Raw genomic sequence first — 21,668 nt, forward strand, 5'->3', positions numbered from 1 at the left:
TCAAACTCCTGACTATACAGATATGCACCGTGGCTCTTCTCTGCACTGGCTCCGGCACCTGAATGTCTCCCTTGTTTCTTAATGACCATAACTGGACTGAATTCAGGAAGCGGTCTGTCGAGAGCACGATAAAGTTTGGTCACAACTTGCATTGTACTGTTTTGGCTAAGTAGTTCAACATTCTTTGTTACTGTGCATTAGTTGGACATGTTTAGTGTTGAGTCGACCAAGATTACGAGCTCTCTCAGATTCATCCTTGGCTATTGCAAGACTATTCAGGAAGTATGTTTGTCTGCTATGTTTCCTTCCTATGCATTACACTTTTCACTTGTCTGCATTACATTTTTCCTGTTGTTCTGTCCACTTCCATTTTATTTAACTCATATGTTGAAAATTTGACTACTTTGCATTAGTTTCTGAATCTAGGTTATTTATTTAAATTAGGAACATAGTGGTCTGAATAGAGTCCATGGGCACCCCACTCAATGTTTCTCCTCCCCCTCTCCCCTTGCAAACCCTTGATATAACTTTTTTAGCAAGTAGTCATTGTTTCATAACCTTTAGCCAGTTTCTTATACATCCCCAAAGTTTACCTTGAATCCCTACAGTTTTAGTTTAATGAATAGCTTTTTGTATGAAACCTTGACATAAGCCTTTTGGAAGTCGATCATAGGCGATCCCTCGAAACGAGGATGACTTGCTTCCACGCCAAAAAAAGAGTTCACAGGTGTTTCGAAAGAAGAACCCGAACTACATTGTCAAGGGTGGAAGATTTTTTTAACGTGCTGTGGCCGTTGCACACCAGCCACCACACGGACTTGACAGAGTTAGGTCTTGGTCCACTGACAAGAATTACCCAAGACAGCTGGAGACCTGCTCTGCTGCATGGACCTAGTGCGCACACATTTCGCAGTGTGGGCTGGCTTGTAATGCCCCTGGGCCCCGAACTCGCACCTCCCTTAGGCCTCGATCACATCCCTCCACAGTCTCTCGCCGCTTCTTCGCCCCGACCTCGCCACTCCTGCTGTAGCTGCCCACGCTCCAATCACCGACCTGGACCTTGCTGATGTCACTCTTCGCTGCCATTGCTCTCCTGCACCAGCTCGCGCTGTATCTTGTAGTGGCCTGACGCTGCTCCCAGGCCGCTGCTTACCACTTTTTATGGCCCTGACCTGCTGCTGATGGTCTCTCGCAGGTCGGGGCGTCCATGCTGCTCATGGCCACTGCTCCTTTTATGGCCCCGACCTGCCACTGATGGTTTCTCGCAGTTCGGGGCCTCCACGCTGCTCCCGGGCTGCCGCTCGCTGCTCCTTTTATGGCCAAGTACAACATGGGTTTTCTACAGTCCACTTAGATTGTCACTTCTTCCAAATTACAGATGTTTGAGCAGGATCCTTCTTTTCTCAATCCTTGTTAACTAGGTTATTATCATATAGATAAGCATCAGGTTTACTCCTGATAATCAATGCCATTATTTTACATGGAATGGAAGTAATACTAATGGATCTGTAGTTGTCTGCGTCTGGTTTGTCATTCTTTTTGAATATTGTATACTAGATTGGCATGTTTCCAATCGACTGGCCCGGCTCCGACTCCCTCATAATGATTAATAGTTCCACATCCCTAGTCTCAGATTATTTTTTTATCCTGGAATGCTATTTGTTTTGATCCATTTTAGTTTTTGTAAGACTTTCATCTCTTTTTAAATCAATGCCATTGATTTTTCTTGGGATATCTTCAGGAAATACATGTTGCACACATGTTGCCTTATGAATACTTGGAGTAAGTAATTATTCATTGTTGTTATACGATGCTCATCCTAGGTTTTAAATCTGATTGCATTTATTTGATTTTACCTCTTCTGGCTGCCCTTATACTTTTGAGGTACTGGATATTTTTTCCTGTTTTTGCTTTTTTTATAGGTCTTTTTGTCCCTCTTAAAATATTTCTGCATTTTCTTGTATTTTTCCAGTGAAGACCTTTTCCTTTCACCCTGCCAGATCTGAAGAGGTTTTTCGACTTGGGTCTCACTTTTAAAAATGTGTGAATTAATTTAGGGTCATGTTTGTTAAGTCTGAGCTTGTTGATTTTTGGCATGTATTTATCATGCATGCTGAGCATTATACCTTTTTAAAGGTGTTCAACAGCATGCTAGTAGGTGATGGGTGGGCGGCGGAGGCGTTGCAGGGACACGCTCAGGGCCTCCCTGATGGGTTGTGACATCCCCGCTGGCACCGAGGAGTCCCTGGCCAAAGACCGCCCTAAGTGGAGGAGGTGCATCCAGAGGGCACTGAGCTCTTCGAATCTCATCGCCAAGAGCGTGCAGAAATCAAGCGCAGGCAGCGGAAAGCGCGTGCAGCAAACTCGTCCAACCCACCCCTTCCCTCAATGACTGTCCCACCTGTGACCGAGACTGTGAAACATAGAAAATAGGTGCAGGAGTAGGCCATTCGGCCCTTCGAGCCTGCACCACCATTCAATATGATCATGGCTAATCATGCAACTTCAGTACCTCATTCCTACTTTCTCTCCATACCCTTGATCCCTTTAGCCGTAAGGGCCACATCTAACTCCCTTTTGAATATATCTAATGAACTGACCTCAACAACTTTCTGTGGTAGAGAATTCCACATGCTCACAATTCTCTGAGTGAAGAAGTTTCTCCTCGTCTCAGTCCTAAATGGCTTACCCCTTATCCTTAGACTGTGACCCCTGGTTCTGGACTTCCCGAAAATCGGGAACATTCTTCCTGCATCTAACCTGTCCAATCCCGTCAGAATTTTAGATGTTTCTAGGAGATCCCCTCTCATTCTTCTAAATTCCAGTGAATATAAGCCTTGTCGATCCAGTCTTTCTTCATATGTCAGTCCTACCATCCCGGGAATCAGTCTGGTGAACCTTCGCTGCACTCCCTCAATAACAAGAATGTCCTTCCTCAGATTAGGAGACCAAAACTGTACACAATATTCAAGGTGTGGCCTCAGCAAGGCCCTGTACAACTCCAGTAAGACCTCCCTGCTCCTATACTCAAATACTCTTGCTATGAAGGCCAACATGCCATTTGCCACCTTTACCGCCTGCTGTACCTACATGCCTACTTTCAATGACTGACGTATCATGACACCCAGGTCTCATTGCACCTTCCCTTTTCCTAATCTGTCACCATTCAGATAATAATCCGCCTCCCTGATTTTGCTACCAAAGTGGATAACCTCACATTTATCTGCATCTGCCATGCATTTGCCCACTCACCTAACCTGTCCAAGTCACCCTTCAGCTTCTTAGCATCCTCCTCACAGCTCATACTACCACCAAGCTTAGTGTCATCTGCAAACTTGGAGATATTACATTCAATTCCTTCGTCCAAATCATTAATGTATATTGTAAATAGCTGGGGACCCAGCACTGAACCTTGCGGTACCCCACCAGTCACTGCCTGCCATTCTGAAAAGGACCCGTTTATTCCTACTCTTTGCTTTCTGTCTGCCAACCAGTTCTCTATTCACATCAATACATTATCCCCAATACCATGTGCTTTGATTTTGCACACCAATCTCTTGTGTGGGACCTTGTCAAAAGCCTTTTGAACATCCAAATACACCACATCCACTGGTTCTCCCTTGTCCACTCTACTAGTTACATCCTCAAAAAACTGTAGAAGATTTGTCAAGCATGATTTCATAAATCCATGCTGACTTGGAACGATCCTGTCACTGCTTTCCAAATGCACTACTATTTCATCTTTAATAATTGATTCCAACATTTTCCCCACTACCGATGTCAGGCTAACTGGTCTATAATTGCCTGTTTTCTCTCTCCTACCTTTTTAAAAAAGTGGCATTACATTAACTACCCTTCAATCCATAGGAACTGTTCCAGAGTCTATAGAATGTTGGAAAATGACCATCAGTGCATCCACTATTTCTAGGGCCACTTCCTTAAGTACTTTGGGATGTAGACCATCAGGCCCTGGGGATTTATCGGCCTTCAGTCCCATCAATTTCCCTAACACAATTTCCTGACTAGTAAGGATTTCCTTCAGTTCCTCCTTCTCGTATTTCCGGAAGGTTATTTGTGACTTCCTTAGTGAAGACAGAACCAAAGTATTTGTTCAATTGGTCTGCCATTTCTTTGCTCCCCATTATACATTCACCTGATTCTGACTGCAAGGGACCTACATTTGTTTTCACTAATCGTTTTCTCTTCACATATCTATAGAAACTTTTGCAGTCAGTTTTTATGTTCCCTGCAAGCTTACTCTCATACTCTATTTTCCCCCTCCTAATTAAACCCTTTGTCCTCCTCTGCTGAATTCTAAATTTCTCCCAGTCCTCAGGTTTGCTGCTTTTTCTGGCCACTTTATACACCTCTTCCTTGGATTTAACACTATCCCTAAATTCCCTTGTTCGCCACGGTTGAGCCACCTTCCCTGTTTTATATTTTACGCCAGACAGGGATGTACAATTGTTGTAGTTCATTCATGTGATCTTTAAATGTCTGCCATTGCCTATCCACCATCAACCCTTTAAGTATCATTCGCCAGTCTATCCTAGCCAATTCACGTCTCATACCATTGAAGTTATCTTTCTTTAAATTCAGGACCCTAGTCTCTGAATTAACTGTGTCACTCTCCATCTTAATGAAGAATTCTACCATATTATGGTCACTCTTCCCCAAGGGGCCTCGCACAACAAGATTGCTAATTAATCCCCTCTCATTACACAAGACCCAGTCTAGGATGGCCTGCTCTCTAGTTGGTTTCTCGACATATTGGTCTAGAAAACCATCCCTTATACACTCCAGGAAATCCTCCTCCACCGTATTGCTACCAGTTTGGTTAACTCAATCTATATGTCGATTAAAATCACCCATGATAACTGCTGTACCTTTTATTGCACGCATCCCTAATTTCCTGTTTGATGCCATGCCCAACCTCACTATCACTATTTGGTGGTCTGTACACAACTCCCACTAGCATTTTCTGCCCTTTGGTGTTCTGCAGCTCTACCCATACAGATTCCACATCATCCAAGCTAATATCCTTCCTTACTATTGCGTTAATCTCCATTTTAACCAGCAACACTACCCCTCCTCCTCTTCCTTTCTGTCTATCCTTCCTGAATATTGAATACCCCTGGATGCTGAGTTCCCAGCCTTGGTCACCCTGGAACCATGTCTCCGTAATCCCAATTACATCATATCCATTAACAGCTATCTGCGCAGTTAAATAATCCACCATCCACCTTATTACGAACGCTCCTCGCATTGAGACACAGAGCCTTCAGGCTTGTTTTTTTAACACTTTGTCCTTTTAGAATTATGTTGTAATGTGGCCCTTTTTGATTTTTGCCGTTGATTTCTCTGCCCTCCACCTTTCCTTATCTCCTTTCTACTGGACTATACAGCCACCTAAGAACTCATGTTAAGAGTGGAAGTACGTCTTCCTCGATTCCGACGGACTGCCTATGATGATGATGAGGTGACAAATAGTACAACGTCCCCCAATCTATTTGCTTTTGTTCTTTCCTAGTTTCATTGAATTTAGCCTTTTTAAAGCTCCTGGTATTCGGGGAGTTAAAAATTCCTATCACGTCCTCTTGGTAGCAACTGGTGCATAACTCTGGAGACAAAAGGAAATAGAAGGAAAAATAAAGGGATTTTGTAATCTCAATGCACATAGCTGGTGGTCAACAAAATAATGAATTCTTTCACATTTTATTTCTCCCCAGACATGTACAAGAATCAGTTGAAAATGTAACTCAACGTAAGAATATGACTGGCGAATGGTTCTATAAAGCCAAGGCAAAGAGGCACAAAGACACATTACATGGAGCTGAGCTAATCCAAGCATCAATACGGAAGAAGAAACCCATGACTATCTGTAGGTTTCCTTGATTTACTGTTAAGTATTAAGCCTATTTTCTGTTCAGCGACTGATGAGCTTAGTATATAAGAATGTAGGATCATTTGGGTCCCATTGGCTTACTCGAGAGTAGTAACATCGGAATAAAGAATTTTAATCCCAGCTTTAGGTTATGGTCATGATCACAATTAGTTGCATACAAATCTCAAATGCTTTGGTGTAATGAAGCATCCTCTTAGGTTCGTTCAAAATAATTGTTCATAAAACATGGCATTGTTACTTTTTTTAAAAAAAGGGTACATTGTTTTGTATTTTTTCATAATGTGCATCAATGCAACAGGTAATTAATACTCAATATAGCAAGACTTGACCATTTTTTAGAATGTCCATTTTATACTTGTATCTTGTTGTGGTAAGATAATTTATTAAATGTTTTCCCCCAACTCTTCACTCTGTGAATGTTGGTTTGTTTGCTGCTTAGTTTGCCACTTAGCTTTGTAATGTAAAATTTTTGTAATGAATTAAATGTGGGAGTATGTAAATTCTTCCCAAACTTTGGGGAGTGCGGTAAATTTATTAGGAAAAGTAATAAATTGGACTATAGCTTGGAAAGATGCTGCTTGTACAGATGGATTAAAACCAGTCAAATGCGTTAGTATAGCTCTCAAATACAGGAAGGATAGCCCATTCAACTTCATTTACTTAAGCAATTGAAATTGTTTTCGGAAAGCCACAAACATGCGTGTTTTTCTTGGTGACGGTGTTACTATGAACCCAAATATTCTATATTTACTATTTGCAATCAAACAATTTAATATATGGTCTAGGGTAATTAAATGTTCGAATACATGGTTATTATGCGTGTTAAAGTGCTACTATAGAAAACAGCCAGGTAGCAATCAAACAAAAATGCAACAGGAAGCCATTTGATGAAATAATTCATTATTACTGCTAATACTCTTTTATGGTAACTGATGTTACTCCCTATTGTATGCTGATGTGTTACATCTTTTCTCAGCCACGTGAACATTTCTCACGGCAAAATAAGTTTTTATTCCTCCGAGAACAGTTCACCAGGAAAATATTTTTAAAATGGTATTCTGTCTTTTACACTTACACTCGCAAGCACACAGTTCAGTATACAGGTGCACAACATACACACATTTGTGCATGACCATTTCTTTGGATTGATTGATTAAAACTCTTAATTTGGCTTGGTTTGGACACCCTCATTGCATAACCTTCCCCCCCCACCCTCCAAAAAAATAGTGTCAGTGGCTGGGCAGGGGCTATGTATGGGTTATGGCTCTGATCCTGGTACAGCCACAATATTCCTCAAGAGAGTGGCAGGTGACCTTCCAAACTTCTGCCAGTACTGCCCTACATATCGCAAGTTGTGACTTTCTTTGCCCCCGAGAAAATGCTTTGGTGCTTTTCCGAAAGTCACTGGTATCAACTAGCTGAGATCAAGCATTCGTCAACTAGGGAACAATGGGAAGGAAAGAAATGACCCCCGCCCCAGTCTATTGATCTGAATGGAATTTACTTTATGACAAGGGATTGAAATGAGGATGTGTCTGAATATAGTAACAGTTGTCCTTGGGCCATGCTTGTGCATGTCTGTATCAAGACTCTATTTAGGATTCAGATTTGTGTATTAATCTAGTTTTGCTTCTGTTAAAGAAGTAATTGCAATTGAAAATGGATAGTGGCTTTTAGAATACATACAGTGTGAAGTCTTTTCCCTTTTTTTATTATATATTAAGGTGAATGACCTGCTCAAGACCCTGACTGTTTTATACTGAATTTTACAAAATTGTGTTTCATAAACATCTCTGTAGGGTTGTGAGGCTGAAGGAGATTAGAGATAGGGAGGGGCGAGACTATGGAGGGATTTGTAAACAAGGTTGAGAATTTTAAAATCGAGGAATTGCTTAACCAGGAGCCAATGTAGGTCAGTGAGCACAGGGGTGATGGGTGAACGGGACTTGGTGCAAATTAGGACATGGGCAGCCAAGTTTTGGATGACCTCAAGTTTATGTAGGGTAGAATGTGGGAGGCTAGCCAGGAGTGCATTGGAATAGTCAAGTATAGAGTAACAAAAGCATGGATGTGGGCTTCAGCAGCAGATGAGCTGAGGCAAGGGCAGAGACAGGTGATATTACGGAGGTGGAAATAGGCGGTCTTAGTTTTACTGCGGATATGTAGTCAAAAGCTAATTTCAGGGTCAAATATGACACCAAGGCTGCGAACAATGTGGTTCAGCCTCAAACACAAGTTGGGGAGAGAAAGAAAGTAAGTCTTGCATTTATATAGCGTCTTTCACGTCCACCGGAAGTCTCAAAGCACTTTACAGCCAATGAAGTACTTTTGGAGTGTAGTCACTGTTGTAATGTGGGAAAAGGATGAGAGGGATGGAGACGATGGCTAGGGAACAGAGTTTGTGGCGGGGACCGAAAACAATGGTTTGGGTCTTCCCATTTAATTGGAGAAAATTTCTGTCCATCCAGAAATGGATGTCTGATTGCTTGCTTTGCTAGAAAACAAAGGTCATTATCAACCCAAGGTAATGTGAAATGGAGTTTCAAAATCAGCATGAGTTGTTGCACAGAAAGGACGAAAAGGATCTCAATACAGACTGAAAGCAGGATTGAATGCCCTGCTGTCAACAGACATAGAAAGGCTCTTAAGTTACAAGCGTAAAACTGACATAAGGCATTAACCCTGTTTAGTTCCTTGTATGCAAAAATTGGCACATGGGATCAATTAACAAAGTAGATAACAATCTCTTGCCTCTGATCCACTGAAATCAATTGAAACTTCACATACAGTTTCTCACTCTACACTTCTGAATCCTACATAGTCCATTGGGAAAGAAATAAAGAACAAACTTGAATTTACAGAGCACCTTTCATGACCTCTGGATGTCCTAAAGTGATTTACAGCCAATGAAGTACTTTTTTAAAAAAAAGTGTAGTTAGTGTTGTAATGTAGGGAAATGTGGTCACCAACATGTGCACAGCAAGGTTCTACAAAAAACTGGGGTGATTTTTATTTTTAGAAAAATGAACACAGCTCAATCTGTTGTAACTGATTTATGAACAGAACAGTGGTGTATATATGTCTATGTATGGGGGGGTGGAGGAGTTGGTGAGGAAAAATGTGACTTTTAATTTTTAATTGGAAAAGCCTGTGACCAATTTGTAGAAATTCGTTGTGTTTGAATTGAATTTCCTTAACTGCATTTTTAAAAGAAAAGTTTATGTCTCTACCTTTTTAGTCACATGCTTGAAACGGAATCCAAATTTTAACCACTCTATTACACTCTAAGATTTGCTATAAGAAACTTTTGATATGCACAAAACATCTGTTGCATACTGAAATAACAACATTCAACTTGCTAAACAAACAAAACACGAATAATTGGGTTATAATGTATGATCTCAGCAGGAATTCTGAACAATGGTAAATGCGATACATTGGGATTGTGTTCTGGGATCGCTAAAGTTCTGAGAACTGACTGCCATTATATTTCACTGAATAAAGGCTAATCTTCATTCACAGATGAGCGTCTCCAGTCTAAGGAATTAAAGGAGAAATCCAAGAGCTTCATGACTAATGCTGGGAGCAATGTCTTTGTATCTCCTGAGCTTTCAGTTTTCCTACAAGAGTCAAAGTCTGAAGAACCTCAAACAAGGTATTGTCTACAGTTGGATGCAAACTATTTTAGCTGGAGCTGGTGGAAATATGCAGGTGGTGAACACACTTAATAATCTTCAAGTTTCTATATTTCTCTCTCTCTGCTTTTCCTCATCGTGTAGATGTTCTCAGTGGAAGGCAAATATTGTTTTTGAACAAAAAACGCACTTAAAGATTTTGACACATAAGCAGTGCAAGTCTGAATTGAACTTGTGCTGAGATTTTAATCTTCAAAATCAGCTAAAAATGTATTTTGAAGTTTTATTTCAGGACAAGTTGTTTAAGGGGGTCATTTAGCCCATAATCCAGTTCTCCCATCTCCAGGTCTTGCATTATTCCCTGCCCAAGAGGACACAGTGCTGCTTTGCTAGCAGGTATTTCAGTGTACTTGGGGAATGATTCGCCCTGTTTGGTTGTTTACATTTTTAAATTTATTTCCTCCGTGTGAAGAAGCACTAAATCTCCGATGCACTGTTGCAGATGGGAAACTTGCTGTGTGAAATTTGCAGGTTGACCGTGTAGCCTACCCCTCTAAAGTCTAGCATTTTGGAAGACTAACATGGCTGTGGGGGAGTGGGTATTAGTGGATGGTGTTTGTTGAGAACAGGCCAGGATTCAATGCTGGAGTTTTGGGGGTGGAGGAATATTCTGAGGTTTGGTTGTATACTTTTGAGAACAAAAAGTAAAGAATGTGTTATTGAGTATGGGCACTGTAGCATCGTCTTCTATTGTCTAGCAATCCCTATGTTCCTATGGGCTAGTGGTGACTTTACATTGGCAGGCAGTATTCCCGCTCTGCCATTAACAAACCAACAGGAAGGAAATACAGCGACTGAATTCTTTCCCACATTTAGGGAAAATCAAACAGAGAGTCAAATCAGACCTCCTAGTGAGTGGTACAGAGCAGTCTCTGCCCAGAGTTTGGAGGAGATTGTCAGAGAAATTAGTTTGGAAAAAAAAAATCTAATTTTGGAAAATGGCCATTTGCAAAAAATGGAATGAAGTTGTACTTTTGAAGCATTTTGAAATAATTGTGACTAGGGGCTCAATATTCCCTAGTTATCGAGTGCCATTTTTTTTGGGTGTGCACTGTTTTTTGGCGTAAATTAAAATATCCAAGTTTCCCCAAAGTTTCTGCGCCAGCGTAACTCAGCTGGGTATGATTTTTTTTTTAGGTTAGTATTTTTTTGCGTAGAATATGCATTACGAAGTTTAATTTTTTCAATGTCAAAAGGGAGAAAATTGAAGTATAATGCAATTCTTTAATTTTTGATTTTTTTCAAAGTACCACACCACCACCGAACATCTGCTCACCGGGCTCAAGGGTCGGAGAGTCGGCCAGCAGATTCACTCCCTTGCCTGGACACGGGCTCAGGGCACAGCTTCAAAAGAAACCCGGGGAAGGTGGGGTGGGGTGGAAGCCGAACTGAAGGGATGAGAACCCTTAGACATGCAGAAACTTCAAAAGAAGCCTGGCTGGGGGGGTGGATGGGAGGCTGGTGGAAGCTCGTGTCATCTGGCCTCAATTACAGTAACTTGTGCCTCCACTTCATCCTGTGAGAAATTCTTGGTCCTTGAGCTGCATTGCATATTGCAGCTCCGATTTTTCCAGAGAATTAAAGTTCTCTCACACAACTGGCTCTTTAAAAATGGCCGAATGCAGACTGGGAGGTGTACTGGGCATGCGCGTCCATAACAGTCACGTAAAAAAAGTCTTTTGTTCGCGCATGCGCAGAGGGGGCGTCATCGTTTTTTTTGGCACAGACATTAGGCTCCACCCCCCCGAAGCTAAAGGACAGGCTGCACGGCACCAAGTTTAAAAATTGGAACGGGGAAACTTGCAAGTTTTTTTTTGAGTAGTCGGATCCAAAAAAAAGGCTTAACTCTTGAAATATGCCAAAAAAACGGCATTGGGGAAAATTGAGTCCTAGATGTTTAAATTGGGGATTTTGTAAATAAATAACTTGCTTATTTCAAAACTGTATTAAGAGAATTTTAATGTAAACTGAAATTTCAAGGGTGTTGCAATGGGTTAAATGAGTACAAGTTGAACCTCCCTTATCCGGAACCCTCTGGACCTGGCCTGTTCTGGATAAGGGACTTTTCTGGACGAGGGGTGGTCACCGTTAAATTGGATGGTACAGGTACTGAGCAAAGGGGATATTGGGGTTGACTGGCTTGGGGCTGGGAGAGCGGCGGAGAAATCATGGGGGGGCGCAGTGGATCGCGGGGTCAGGCCAGCGATTGTGGGAGTCAGCAGCGAGGAAGGACTTCAATTTGTTCATGTTGGAGTTCTGCAGATGTGCCACCCAGTGGCCGGGAATGGTTCTGGACGAGGTGTGGTTCCGGATAAGGGAGTTCTGGATAAGGGAGGTTTAACCTGTGCTTAAGCTATTGGTATATGTTATCTAAGCAGGATTTTTGTTTAGGTTGGGTGATAGCTGAAATCTATCATCAGTTGACTGCTAAGTATATATAGGAATCATTATCACAAAGAACTTGACAGATTTTGGGTTGGGTTTATTGAGACCAGAACAAGCTGGTATGTTTGAGTAAAAGTGAGTGTATGTACAGGACAAGTATGGAAGGTACACAGCACAAACTTTAACCTTCATTGTTTGTGAACTGAGTGCGCAAAATATGTGGGCAAATTTAAATATTTTATTCATGGGAGCTGGGGTGGGAAGCAAATGTTTGCACATTGCAAATGTTTTTACTTCTAGGGTGTGTTAAAGTCAACCCAGACTGACTGAGTAAAACTCAATTCCCTTTGCTGTTATAAAAGCCCTATGGGAGAAAGAATCTTAGAATGATACAGCACAGAAGGAAGCCATTTAGCCCATTATGCCTGCGCCGGCTCTTTGAAAGAGATATCCAATTGGTCCCATTCTCCTGCCCTTTCCATAGACCCTACAAATCTTTCCCTTTCAAGTATTTATCCTTTTGAAAGTTATAATTGAATCTGCTTCCACCACCCTTTCAGGTAGCTCATTCCAGATCACAACAACTCGCTGCATTTAAAAAAAAAAACATTTTTTAAATCTCCTCGTTTCGCCTTTGGTTGGTTGTTTTGCCAATTACCTTAAATCTGTGTAACATGTGTGGAGAAAAACAGAGTTAACATTTCAGGTCGATGACTCTTGAAGGGTCATCGACCTAAAACGTTAACTCTGTTTCTCTCCACAGATGCTGCCTGACCCGCTGAGATTTCCAGCATTTTCTGTTTTTATTTTAGATTCCAGCATCCGCAGTATTTTGTTTTGTGCCTTAAATCTGTGTCCTCTGATTACCAACCCTTCTGCCACTGGCAGGCAGTGACTAGTGGGGTACCGCAAGGTTCTGTGCTGGGGCCCCAGCTGTTTACACTGTACATTAATGATTTAGACGAGGGGATTAAATGTAGTATCTCCAAATTTGCGGATGACACTAAGTTGGGTGGCAGTGTGAGCTGCAAGGAGGATTCTATGAGGCTGCAGAGCGACTTGGATAGGTTAGGTGAGTGGGCAAATGCATGGCAGATGAAGTATAATGTGGATAAATGTGAGGTTATCCACTTTGGTGGTAAAAACAGAGAGACAGACTATTATCTGAATGGTGACAGATTAGGAAAAGGGCAGGTGCAAAGAGACCTGGGTGTCATGGTACATCAATCATTGAAGGTTGGCATGCAGGTACAGCAGGCGGTTAAGAAAGCAAATGGCATGTTGGCCTTCATAGCGAGGGGATTTGAGTACAAGGGCAGGGAGGTGTTGCTACAATTGTACAGGGCCTTGGTGAGGCCACACCTGGAGTATTGTGTACAGTTTTGGTCTCCTAACCTGAGGAAGGACATTCTTGCTATTGAGGGAGTGCAGCGAAGGTTCACCAGACTGATTCCCGGGATGGCGGGACTGACCTATCAAGAAAGACTGGATCAACTGGGCTTGTATTCACTGGAGTTCAGAAGAATGAGAGGGGACCTCATAGAAACGTTTAAAATTCTGACGGGGTTAGACAGGTTAGATGCAGGAAGAATGTTCCCAATGTTGGGGAAGTCCAGAACCAGGGGACACAGTCTTAAGGATAAGGGGGAAGCCATTTAGGACCGAGATGAGGAGGAATTTCTTCACCCAGAGTGGTGAACCTGTGGAATTCTCTACCACAGAAAGTTGTTGAGGCCAATTCACTAAATATATTCAAAAAGGAGTTAGATGAAGTCCTTACTACTAGGGGAATCAAGGGGTATGGTGAGAAAGCAGGAATGGGGTACTGAAGTTGCATGTTCAGCCATGAACTCATTGAATGGCGGTGCAGGCTAGAAGGGCCGAATGGCCTACTCCTGCACCTATTTTCTATGTTTCTATGAAAACAGTTACTCTTTATTTACTCTATCAAAACCCTTCATGATTTTGAACATCTCTATTAAATCTCGAATCGAATATACTTTCCATTGAGAAATAAAAACACCACAGGAAAAGTGATTCATCCGTGGCTAAGTAAAGAAGTTAAGGATAATATTAGATTAAAAGAAGAGGCTTATAATGTTCTGAAGAATAGTAGTAAGCCTGAGGATTGGGAGAGCTATGGAAACAAGCAAAGGATGACCAAAAAATTGATCAAAAAGGGAGAAAGTAGAATACAAGAGTAAACTAGCAAGAAATATAAAAACAGATTTTAAAAATTTCTACAAGTATGTAAAAAGGTAGAGTAGCAAAAGTATCTATTGGCCCCTTAGAGGCTGAGACAGGTGAAATTATAATGGGGAATAATGAACTGCCAGAGACTTTAAACAAATATTTTGTATCTGTCTTCACAGTAGAAGACACAAAAACCATAGCAAAAATAGTGGGGAACCCAAGGGGGCTAATAAGGAACTTCAAGTAATTAATATCAGTCGGGAAAAGTACTTGAGAAACTAATGGGATTAAAAGCCGACAAATCCTCTGGACCTGATGGTCTACATCCTCGGGTTCTAAAAGAGGTGGCTGCAGAGAAACAGATGCATTGGTGGTGATCTTCCAAAATTCCCCAGATTCTAGAACGGTCCCAGCAGAGTGGAAGTAGCAAATGTAAACCCGCTATTTCAGAAAGGAGGGATAAAGAAAATGCACAACTATAGGCCAGTTAGCCTGACACCAGTCGTCGGGCAAATGCCATCATTAAAGAAGAGATAACAGGACACTTAAAAAATCATAATATGCTTAGGCAGAGTCAATGTGGTTTTATGAAGGGGAAATAGTGTTTAACAAATTTAGAGTTTTTTGAGGCTGTAACTAGCACAGTAGATAAAGAGGAACCAGTAGATGTATTATATTTGGATTTCCAAAAGGGATTCGATAAGGTGGACACAAGATAAGGGCTCATGGGGTTGGGGGTAATATATTAGCATGGAGAGAGAATTGGTTAACGGTCAGAAAACAGAGCTAGGTAAAACTGGATCATCATTCGGTTGGCAGGCTGTAACTAGTGGGTAACAAGGATCGGTGCTTGAGCCTCAGCTATTTACAATCTATATTATGACCTAGATGAAGGGGCCGAGTGCAATGTATCCAAGTTTACTGCTGATACAAAGCTAGGTGGGAAAGTAAGCTGTGAGGAGGACACAAAGGGTGATGGACAGGTTAAATGAATGGGCAATAAGATGGCAGATGGAGCATAATGTAGGAAAATGTGAGGTTATTCACTTGGTAGGAATAGAAAAACAATATGTTTAAATGGTGAGAAATTATTAAATGTTGGTGTTCAGAGAGATTTAGGTGTCCTCGTACATAAAGCACAAAGTAAGTAGCATGTACAGCAAGCAATTAGGAAAACAAATGGCATATTGCCCTTTATTGCTTTTGGGTTGGAGCACAACAACAACTTGTATTTATATAGTGCCACATAAAAAGAAATAGCGGCAGATGACCAAAAGCTTGGTCAAAGAGGTAGGTTTTAAGGAGTGTCTTAAAGGGGGAGAGAGGCGGAGAGTTTTAAGGAGGCAGTTCCAGAGCTTGGCCTAGGCAGCTGAAAGCACGGCCACCAATAGTTGAGCAGTTATAATCAGGGATGCTCAGCAGGGCAGAATTTGAGGAGCACAGACATCAATGAGGGTTGGGAGGCTGAAGGAGATTGCAGAGATGGGGAGGGGCAAGGCCATGGAGGGATTTGTAAACTGATGAGAATTTTGAAACTGAGGAGTTGCTTAACCGGGAGCTAATGTCGGTCGGCGAGAACAGGGCTGATGGGTGAACGGGACTTGGTGTGAGTTAGGACATGGGCTGCCGAGTTTTGGATGACCTCCAGTTTACGTAGGGTAGAATGTGGGAGGCCAGGCAGGAGTGCTTTGGGGTAATCAAGTCTAGAGGTAACAAAGGCATGGATGAGGGTTTCAGCAGCAGATGAGCTGAGGCAGGGGCGGAGATGGGCAATGTTACGGAGGTGGAAATAGGCGGTTTTAGTTATGCCGCGGATATGTGGCTGGAAGCTCATTTCAGGGTCAAATATGACACCTCGGTTGCGAACAATCTGGTTCAGCCTCAGACAGATGCTAGGGAGAGGAATGGAGTCAGTGGCTAGGGAGCGCAATTTGTGGCGGGGACCAAAGACAATGGCTTTGGTCTTCCCAATATTTAATTGGAGAAAATTTCTGCTCATCCAGTACTGGATGCCGAACAGCAGTCTGACAATTTAGAGACCGTGGAGGGGTCGAGAGAAGTGGTGTTGAGGTAGAGCTGGGTGTCGTCAGTGTACATGTGGAAACTGATGCCATGTTTTCGGATGATGTCACCAAGAGAACTAGGAGGGGGCCAAGGATAGATCCTTGGGGGACACCAGAGGTAACGATGTGGGAGTGGGAAGAGAAACCATTGTAGGTGATTTTCTGGCTACAATTAGCTAGATAAGAATGGAACCAGGCGAGTGTAGTCCCACCCAGCTGGTAGTGGAGAGGCGTTGGAGGAGGATGGAGTGGTCGAACCGTGTCAAAGGCTGGAGACGGGTCGAGAGGGATAGTTTACCTTTGTCACAGTCACAAAGGATGTCATTTGTGACTTTGATGCGAGCCGTTTCGGTACTGTTTTAGGGGCGGAAACCAGATTGAAGGGATTCAAACATGGAGTTCCAAGAAAGATGGGCACGGATTTGGGAGGCAACAACACATTCAAGGACTTTGGAGAGGAAAGGGAGGTTGTAGATGGAGCAGTAGCTTGCAAGCACGGTGAGGACAAAGGTTTGGCTTTTTGAGGGGAGGGTAAGGAAGTCTTACTACAATTGTACATAGCCTTGGTGAGACCACACCTGGAGTACTGTGCACAGTTTTGATCTCCTTATCTAAGAATGGATATACTTGCCTTCAATGTGGTGCAACAAAGGTTCACTAGATTGATCCCTGGGATAAGAGGGTTATCCTATGAGGAGAGATTGAGTAAAATGGGCCTATACTCTCTAGAGTTTAGAAGAATCATTGAAACGTATAAGATTCTGAGGGAGATTGATGGCAGATGCTGAGAGGTTGTTTTCCCTGGCTGGAGAATCTAGAACTAGGGGGCATAGGCTCAGGATAAGGGGTCTCCTATTTAAGATGAGGAGGAATTTCTTCACTCAGAGGGTTGTGAAACTTTGGAATTCTCTATCCCAAAGGGCTGTGAATGCTGAGTCGTTGAGCATATTCGAGGCTGAGATAGTTAGATTTTTGGACTCTAGGGGAATCGAGGCATATGGGGATCGGGCGGCAAAGTAGAGTTGAGATCAAAGATCAGTCATGATATTGAATGGCAGAGCAGGCTCAAAGTGCCATACGTCCTACTCCTCCTAATTCTTATGTTCTCCCCTTAACCTTCACTGCTCTAATGGGCACAACCCCAACTTCACTAGTCTCGCATATAACTGAAGTCTTGCATCCATTTTGCCATTCTAGTAAATATCCTCTGCAAGGTCTTGACATCCTTCCGAAAGTGTGGAGCCCAGAATTGGACATAATACTCCAGCTGGCCTAACCAGTGATTTATAAAGGTGTAGCATAACTTCCTTCCTTTTCTACTCTAGACAGGTGCAGCAGCCTGAATCCGGAACCCTTGGGAGCAAGGCCGTTCCAGATTTTGCGTTTTGCCGGATTTTGGAACATCTTTCTGACGACACGAATCCGGAAACATCCGAGCCCAGGTTCGGGTATTTCCGGATTTTGGAATGTCAGCAGGGATGGTTTGCCGGGCGATGAGGTCGTCGGCTGGAGCCCAGCCGCTGGGGAAGAGTACGGGCGGGCCCCGCCGCGGAGGAGGTGGTCCGGCAAGGCCCGCCGAAGACCTGCTCGGGCGGCCTCATCGTGGAGATGTTTGGGTGGACCGGCGAGGAGGCCTCGAGGTAAGGTAGTGGCGGCTGGGCTCCGAGGCCGGGCTGGGCCCTGAGGCCGGGCGGGGTGAGGCTGCTGGGCCCCGAGGCCGGGCGGGGCGAGGCGGACGGGGCAAGGAGGCCGGGGGAGGAGGCAGCCGGGTGAGGCCCGAGGCGGGGCCCGACGGCCGGGCGAGGAGGTGGGGGCCAGGCGGCGGCGGCGGGGCCCGGCGAGGCCTGAGGGGTGGCGGTGGCGAGGTCAGGCAGCGGTTGGGCCAGGCACCGGCGCATGCGAGGGACACTGAGGTGAGGCCCGAGGTTGGGCGGCGGCAGGATCTCGGTCGGCAGGGTCATCGGGTCCGGATCCCGGAACATTCCGGATTCTGGAACTCCGGATTTTCGAAGCTCAACCTGTACCTCTATTTATAAAGCAAATGATCCTGTATACTTTTTTAACAGCCTTCTCAACTTGTCCTGCCCCCATCAAAGATTTATGTATGTGAACCCCCAGGTCTATCCGTTCCTGCACTGCCTTTAAAATTGTACCATTTAGTTTAGACTGCCTCTCATCATTCCTCCTACCAAAATTAATCACTTCACACTTCTCTGCATTACATTGCATCTGCCATTATCGGTTCATTTCACTTGTCTGTCTATGTCCTCTTGTAGTCTGTTGCCCTGCTGAGTATTTCCAGCATTTTCTGTTTTATTTCCGATCTCCAGCATCTGTAGTATTTTGCTTTTGTATGTCCTCCTGTCACTGTTCACTATATTGGATTATCATCTGCAAGCTTTGAAATGATTTCCTGTATACCCAAGTCCAGGTCATTATATTATACTTCCCTCCAGTTCACCACTAATCTCTGTCTTAATTTTGTATCCACACTGCCACTGTCCCTTTAATGCTATGGGGTATCGATCTGCTCACAAGTCTATTATGTAGCAGGAAATGTCTCTGCCTTCAGTCACTCCGGCTCAGAATCATTAAGCTGGAGTGTGAGTTAGAGACACTCCAACACATAAGGGACAGAGAGGAATTATCTGGATAGTTTTATCCAGAATACAGTCACACCCCAGAGGAAAGCACAAGTTCAGGAAAGGGAGGGTTTGACTGTTGGGGAGCCGGGTAGCGGGGACTTGGGAGAGGTTGAGAAGGAGATCCAGCAGGCAGTGGTCTTGTACAATGTACTTTCTACCTGTGAGGACAATGAGAGAGACTGTGGGGAGGACAGTCACAATGCAGACCAAGGCACCATGGCTCAGAAGGCTGTCCGTGGGGGTGGGGGGGGATGCGAAAAGCAGAATAGAAATGTGATAATGATAGGAGATTCTATAATTATGGGATAGATAGAATCCTCTGCAGCCAAGAACGAGAATCCCGAAGGATGTGTTGCCTACCCAGTGCCAGAGTAAGGGATATCTTGTGGTGACTGGAGAGGAATTTGGAAAGGGAGGAGGTAAATCCAGTTGTTGTGGTCTATGTCTGAACAAACAATTTGGGTAAGAGCAGGAGAAGGCCCTGCTGATGGAGTATCAAAAGTTAGGAGCTAAATTTAAAAAGCAGGACCTCGAGAGTAATAATCTCTGGATTATTGCCCGAGCCACGTGCAAATTGGCAAACCGTCAGATCAGGAGAATTAATACGTGGCTAAAGGGATGGTGTGGGAAGGAGAGGTTCCTTTTCATAGGACACTGGGACAGAAAGAAGCTGTATCGATGGATGGTCTCCACCTGAACCGGGATGGGATCCGTGTCCTAGCGGAAAGGGTAAATAGGGAGGTGGCAAAGGCTTTAAACTAGTAAGTTGAGGGGAAGGATCTACAAGAAATGAAACCAGCTTAAATATAAACAAAATAGGAAAGGAGAGTATTGGAAAGAGTAAAGTAAGGGAGGACCCGGGAATAAATAAGAGTGAAAGAATAGGAGTTTAAAAAGATGGTTTAAAAATAAAGAGAGAGGAATTGCTATTAAAAATGGGTTAATCTGTCTGTACAGCAATGCACACAGTGTCCGTAATAAAACAGGGGAGCTGGAGGCAATCGTGCGTTGCGAAGAACCAGACATAGTAAGAATTACAGAGACATGGCTACAGAAAAATCATCGGTAGTGGGTAAAATGATGGAATCAATTATTAAGGATGTCATAGCAGCGCATTTGGAAAGAGGTGACATGATAGGTCCAAGTCAGCATGGATTTGTGAAAGGGAAATCATGCTTGACAAATCTTCTGGAATTTTTTGAGGCTGTTTCCAGTAGAGTGGACAAGGGAGAACCAGTTGATGTGGTGTATATGGACTTTCAGAAGGCTTTCGACAAGGTCCCACACAAGCAATTTGATACGTCCTTACTATACAGTATAAATGCACACGAGACCCATGCTTGAGAGAAGGTCAGTCTGTGACCTGTCTTTATTTCATAGCACTCAAGTGCTGGAAGTGGGTGGAGCTTCCCCTTTTATATCTGAAGGTCCAGGTTAGGAGTATCTCCAAATTTGCGGATGACACTAAGTTGGGTGGCAGTGTGAGCTGCGAGGAGGATGCTATGAGGCTGCAGAGTGATTTGGATAGATTAGGTGAGTGGGCAAATGCATGGCAGATGAAGTATAATGTGGATAAATGTGAGGTTATCCACTTTGGTGGTAAAAACAGAGAGACAGACTATTATCGAAATGGTGACAGATTAGGAAAAGGGGAGGTGCAACGAGACCTGGGTGTCATGGTACATCAGTCATTGAAGGTTGGCATGCAGGTACAGCAGGCGGTTAAGAAAGCAAATGGCATGTTGGCCTTCATAGCAAGGGGATTTGAGTACAGGGACAGGGAGGTGTTACTACAGTTGTACAGAGCCTTGGTGAGGCCACACCTGGAGTATTGTGTACAGTTTTGGTCTCCTAACTTGAGGAAGGACATTCTTGCTATTGAGGGAGTGCAGCGAAGGTTCACCAGACTGTTTCCCGGGATGGCGGGACTGACATATCAAGAAAGACTGGATCAACTGTGCTTGTATTCACTGGAGTTCAGAAGAATGAGAGGGGATCTCATAGAAACATTTAAAATTCTGATGGGTTTAGACAGGTTAGATGCAGGAAGAATGTTCCCAATGTTGGAAGTCCAGAACCAGGGGTCACAGTCTAAGGATAAGGGGTAAGCCATTTAGGACCGAGATGAGGAGAAACTTCTTCACCCAGAGAGTGGTGAACCTGTGGAATTCTCTACCACAGAAAGTTGTTCAGGCCAATTCATTAATATATTCAAAAAGGAGTTAGATGTAGTTCTTACTACTAGGGGGATCAAGGGGTATGGCGAGAAAGCAGGAATGGGGTACTGAAGTTGCATGTTCAGCCATGAAGTCATTGAATGGCGGTGCAGGCTCGAAGGGCCGAATGGCCTACTCCTGCACCTATTTTGTATGTTTCTAAGTGTGGGAATTAAACATTTCAGGGTATAGCGTATTCAGAAAAGATAGAGAGGGGAAAAGGAGAGCTGGAGTAGCTGTACTTATTAGGGATTACATAATGGCAGTAGAAAAAAGTGAAGCAGCTATCAGCAAGACAGAAATAGAATCCATGTGAATAGAGAAAAACGATAACAGGATTAATTACACTAATTGGAGTAGTCTACTGACCACCTAATTATGGAAGGTATTTGGAGGAAGAAATATGCAATGAAATTAAGGAAATGAGTAAAACATATAGAATAATAATAATGGGGGAATTTCAAATACCCAGATATTAATCGGACAGAAGAGGTAGTAAAGGGGATAAGGGAATGGAGTTCCGACAATATGTATGACTCCTTTCTAACTCAATATGTAAAAAGCCC

The 21,668-nt window shown here is 43.3% G+C and overlaps 1 protein-coding gene across 9 annotated transcripts in view; it reads left to right on the top strand.

Annotated features, from left to right (window-relative positions):
* Nucleotides 1-21,668, top strand: part of LOC139275073 (synaptotagmin-like protein 2) — a 144,370-nt gene that overhangs the window by 29,198 nt on the left and 93,504 nt on the right. For all 9 annotated transcript variants that reach the window (XM_070892035.1, XM_070892038.1, XM_070892037.1 and 6 more), the window contains exons 2-3: nucleotides 5,730-5,881; nucleotides 9,428-9,560. In XM_070892035.1, the coding sequence (XP_070748136.1) occupies nucleotides 5,730-5,881; nucleotides 9,428-9,560 (285 nt within the window). The remainder of the gene's footprint in view (nucleotides 1-5,729; nucleotides 5,882-9,427; nucleotides 9,561-21,668) is intronic.

This window comes from Pristiophorus japonicus, chromosome 10 (assembly GCF_044704955.1).
Source record: "Pristiophorus japonicus isolate sPriJap1 chromosome 10, sPriJap1.hap1, whole genome shotgun sequence".
Lineage (NCBI taxonomy): Eukaryota > Metazoa > Chordata > Chondrichthyes > Pristiophoridae > Pristiophorus > Pristiophorus japonicus.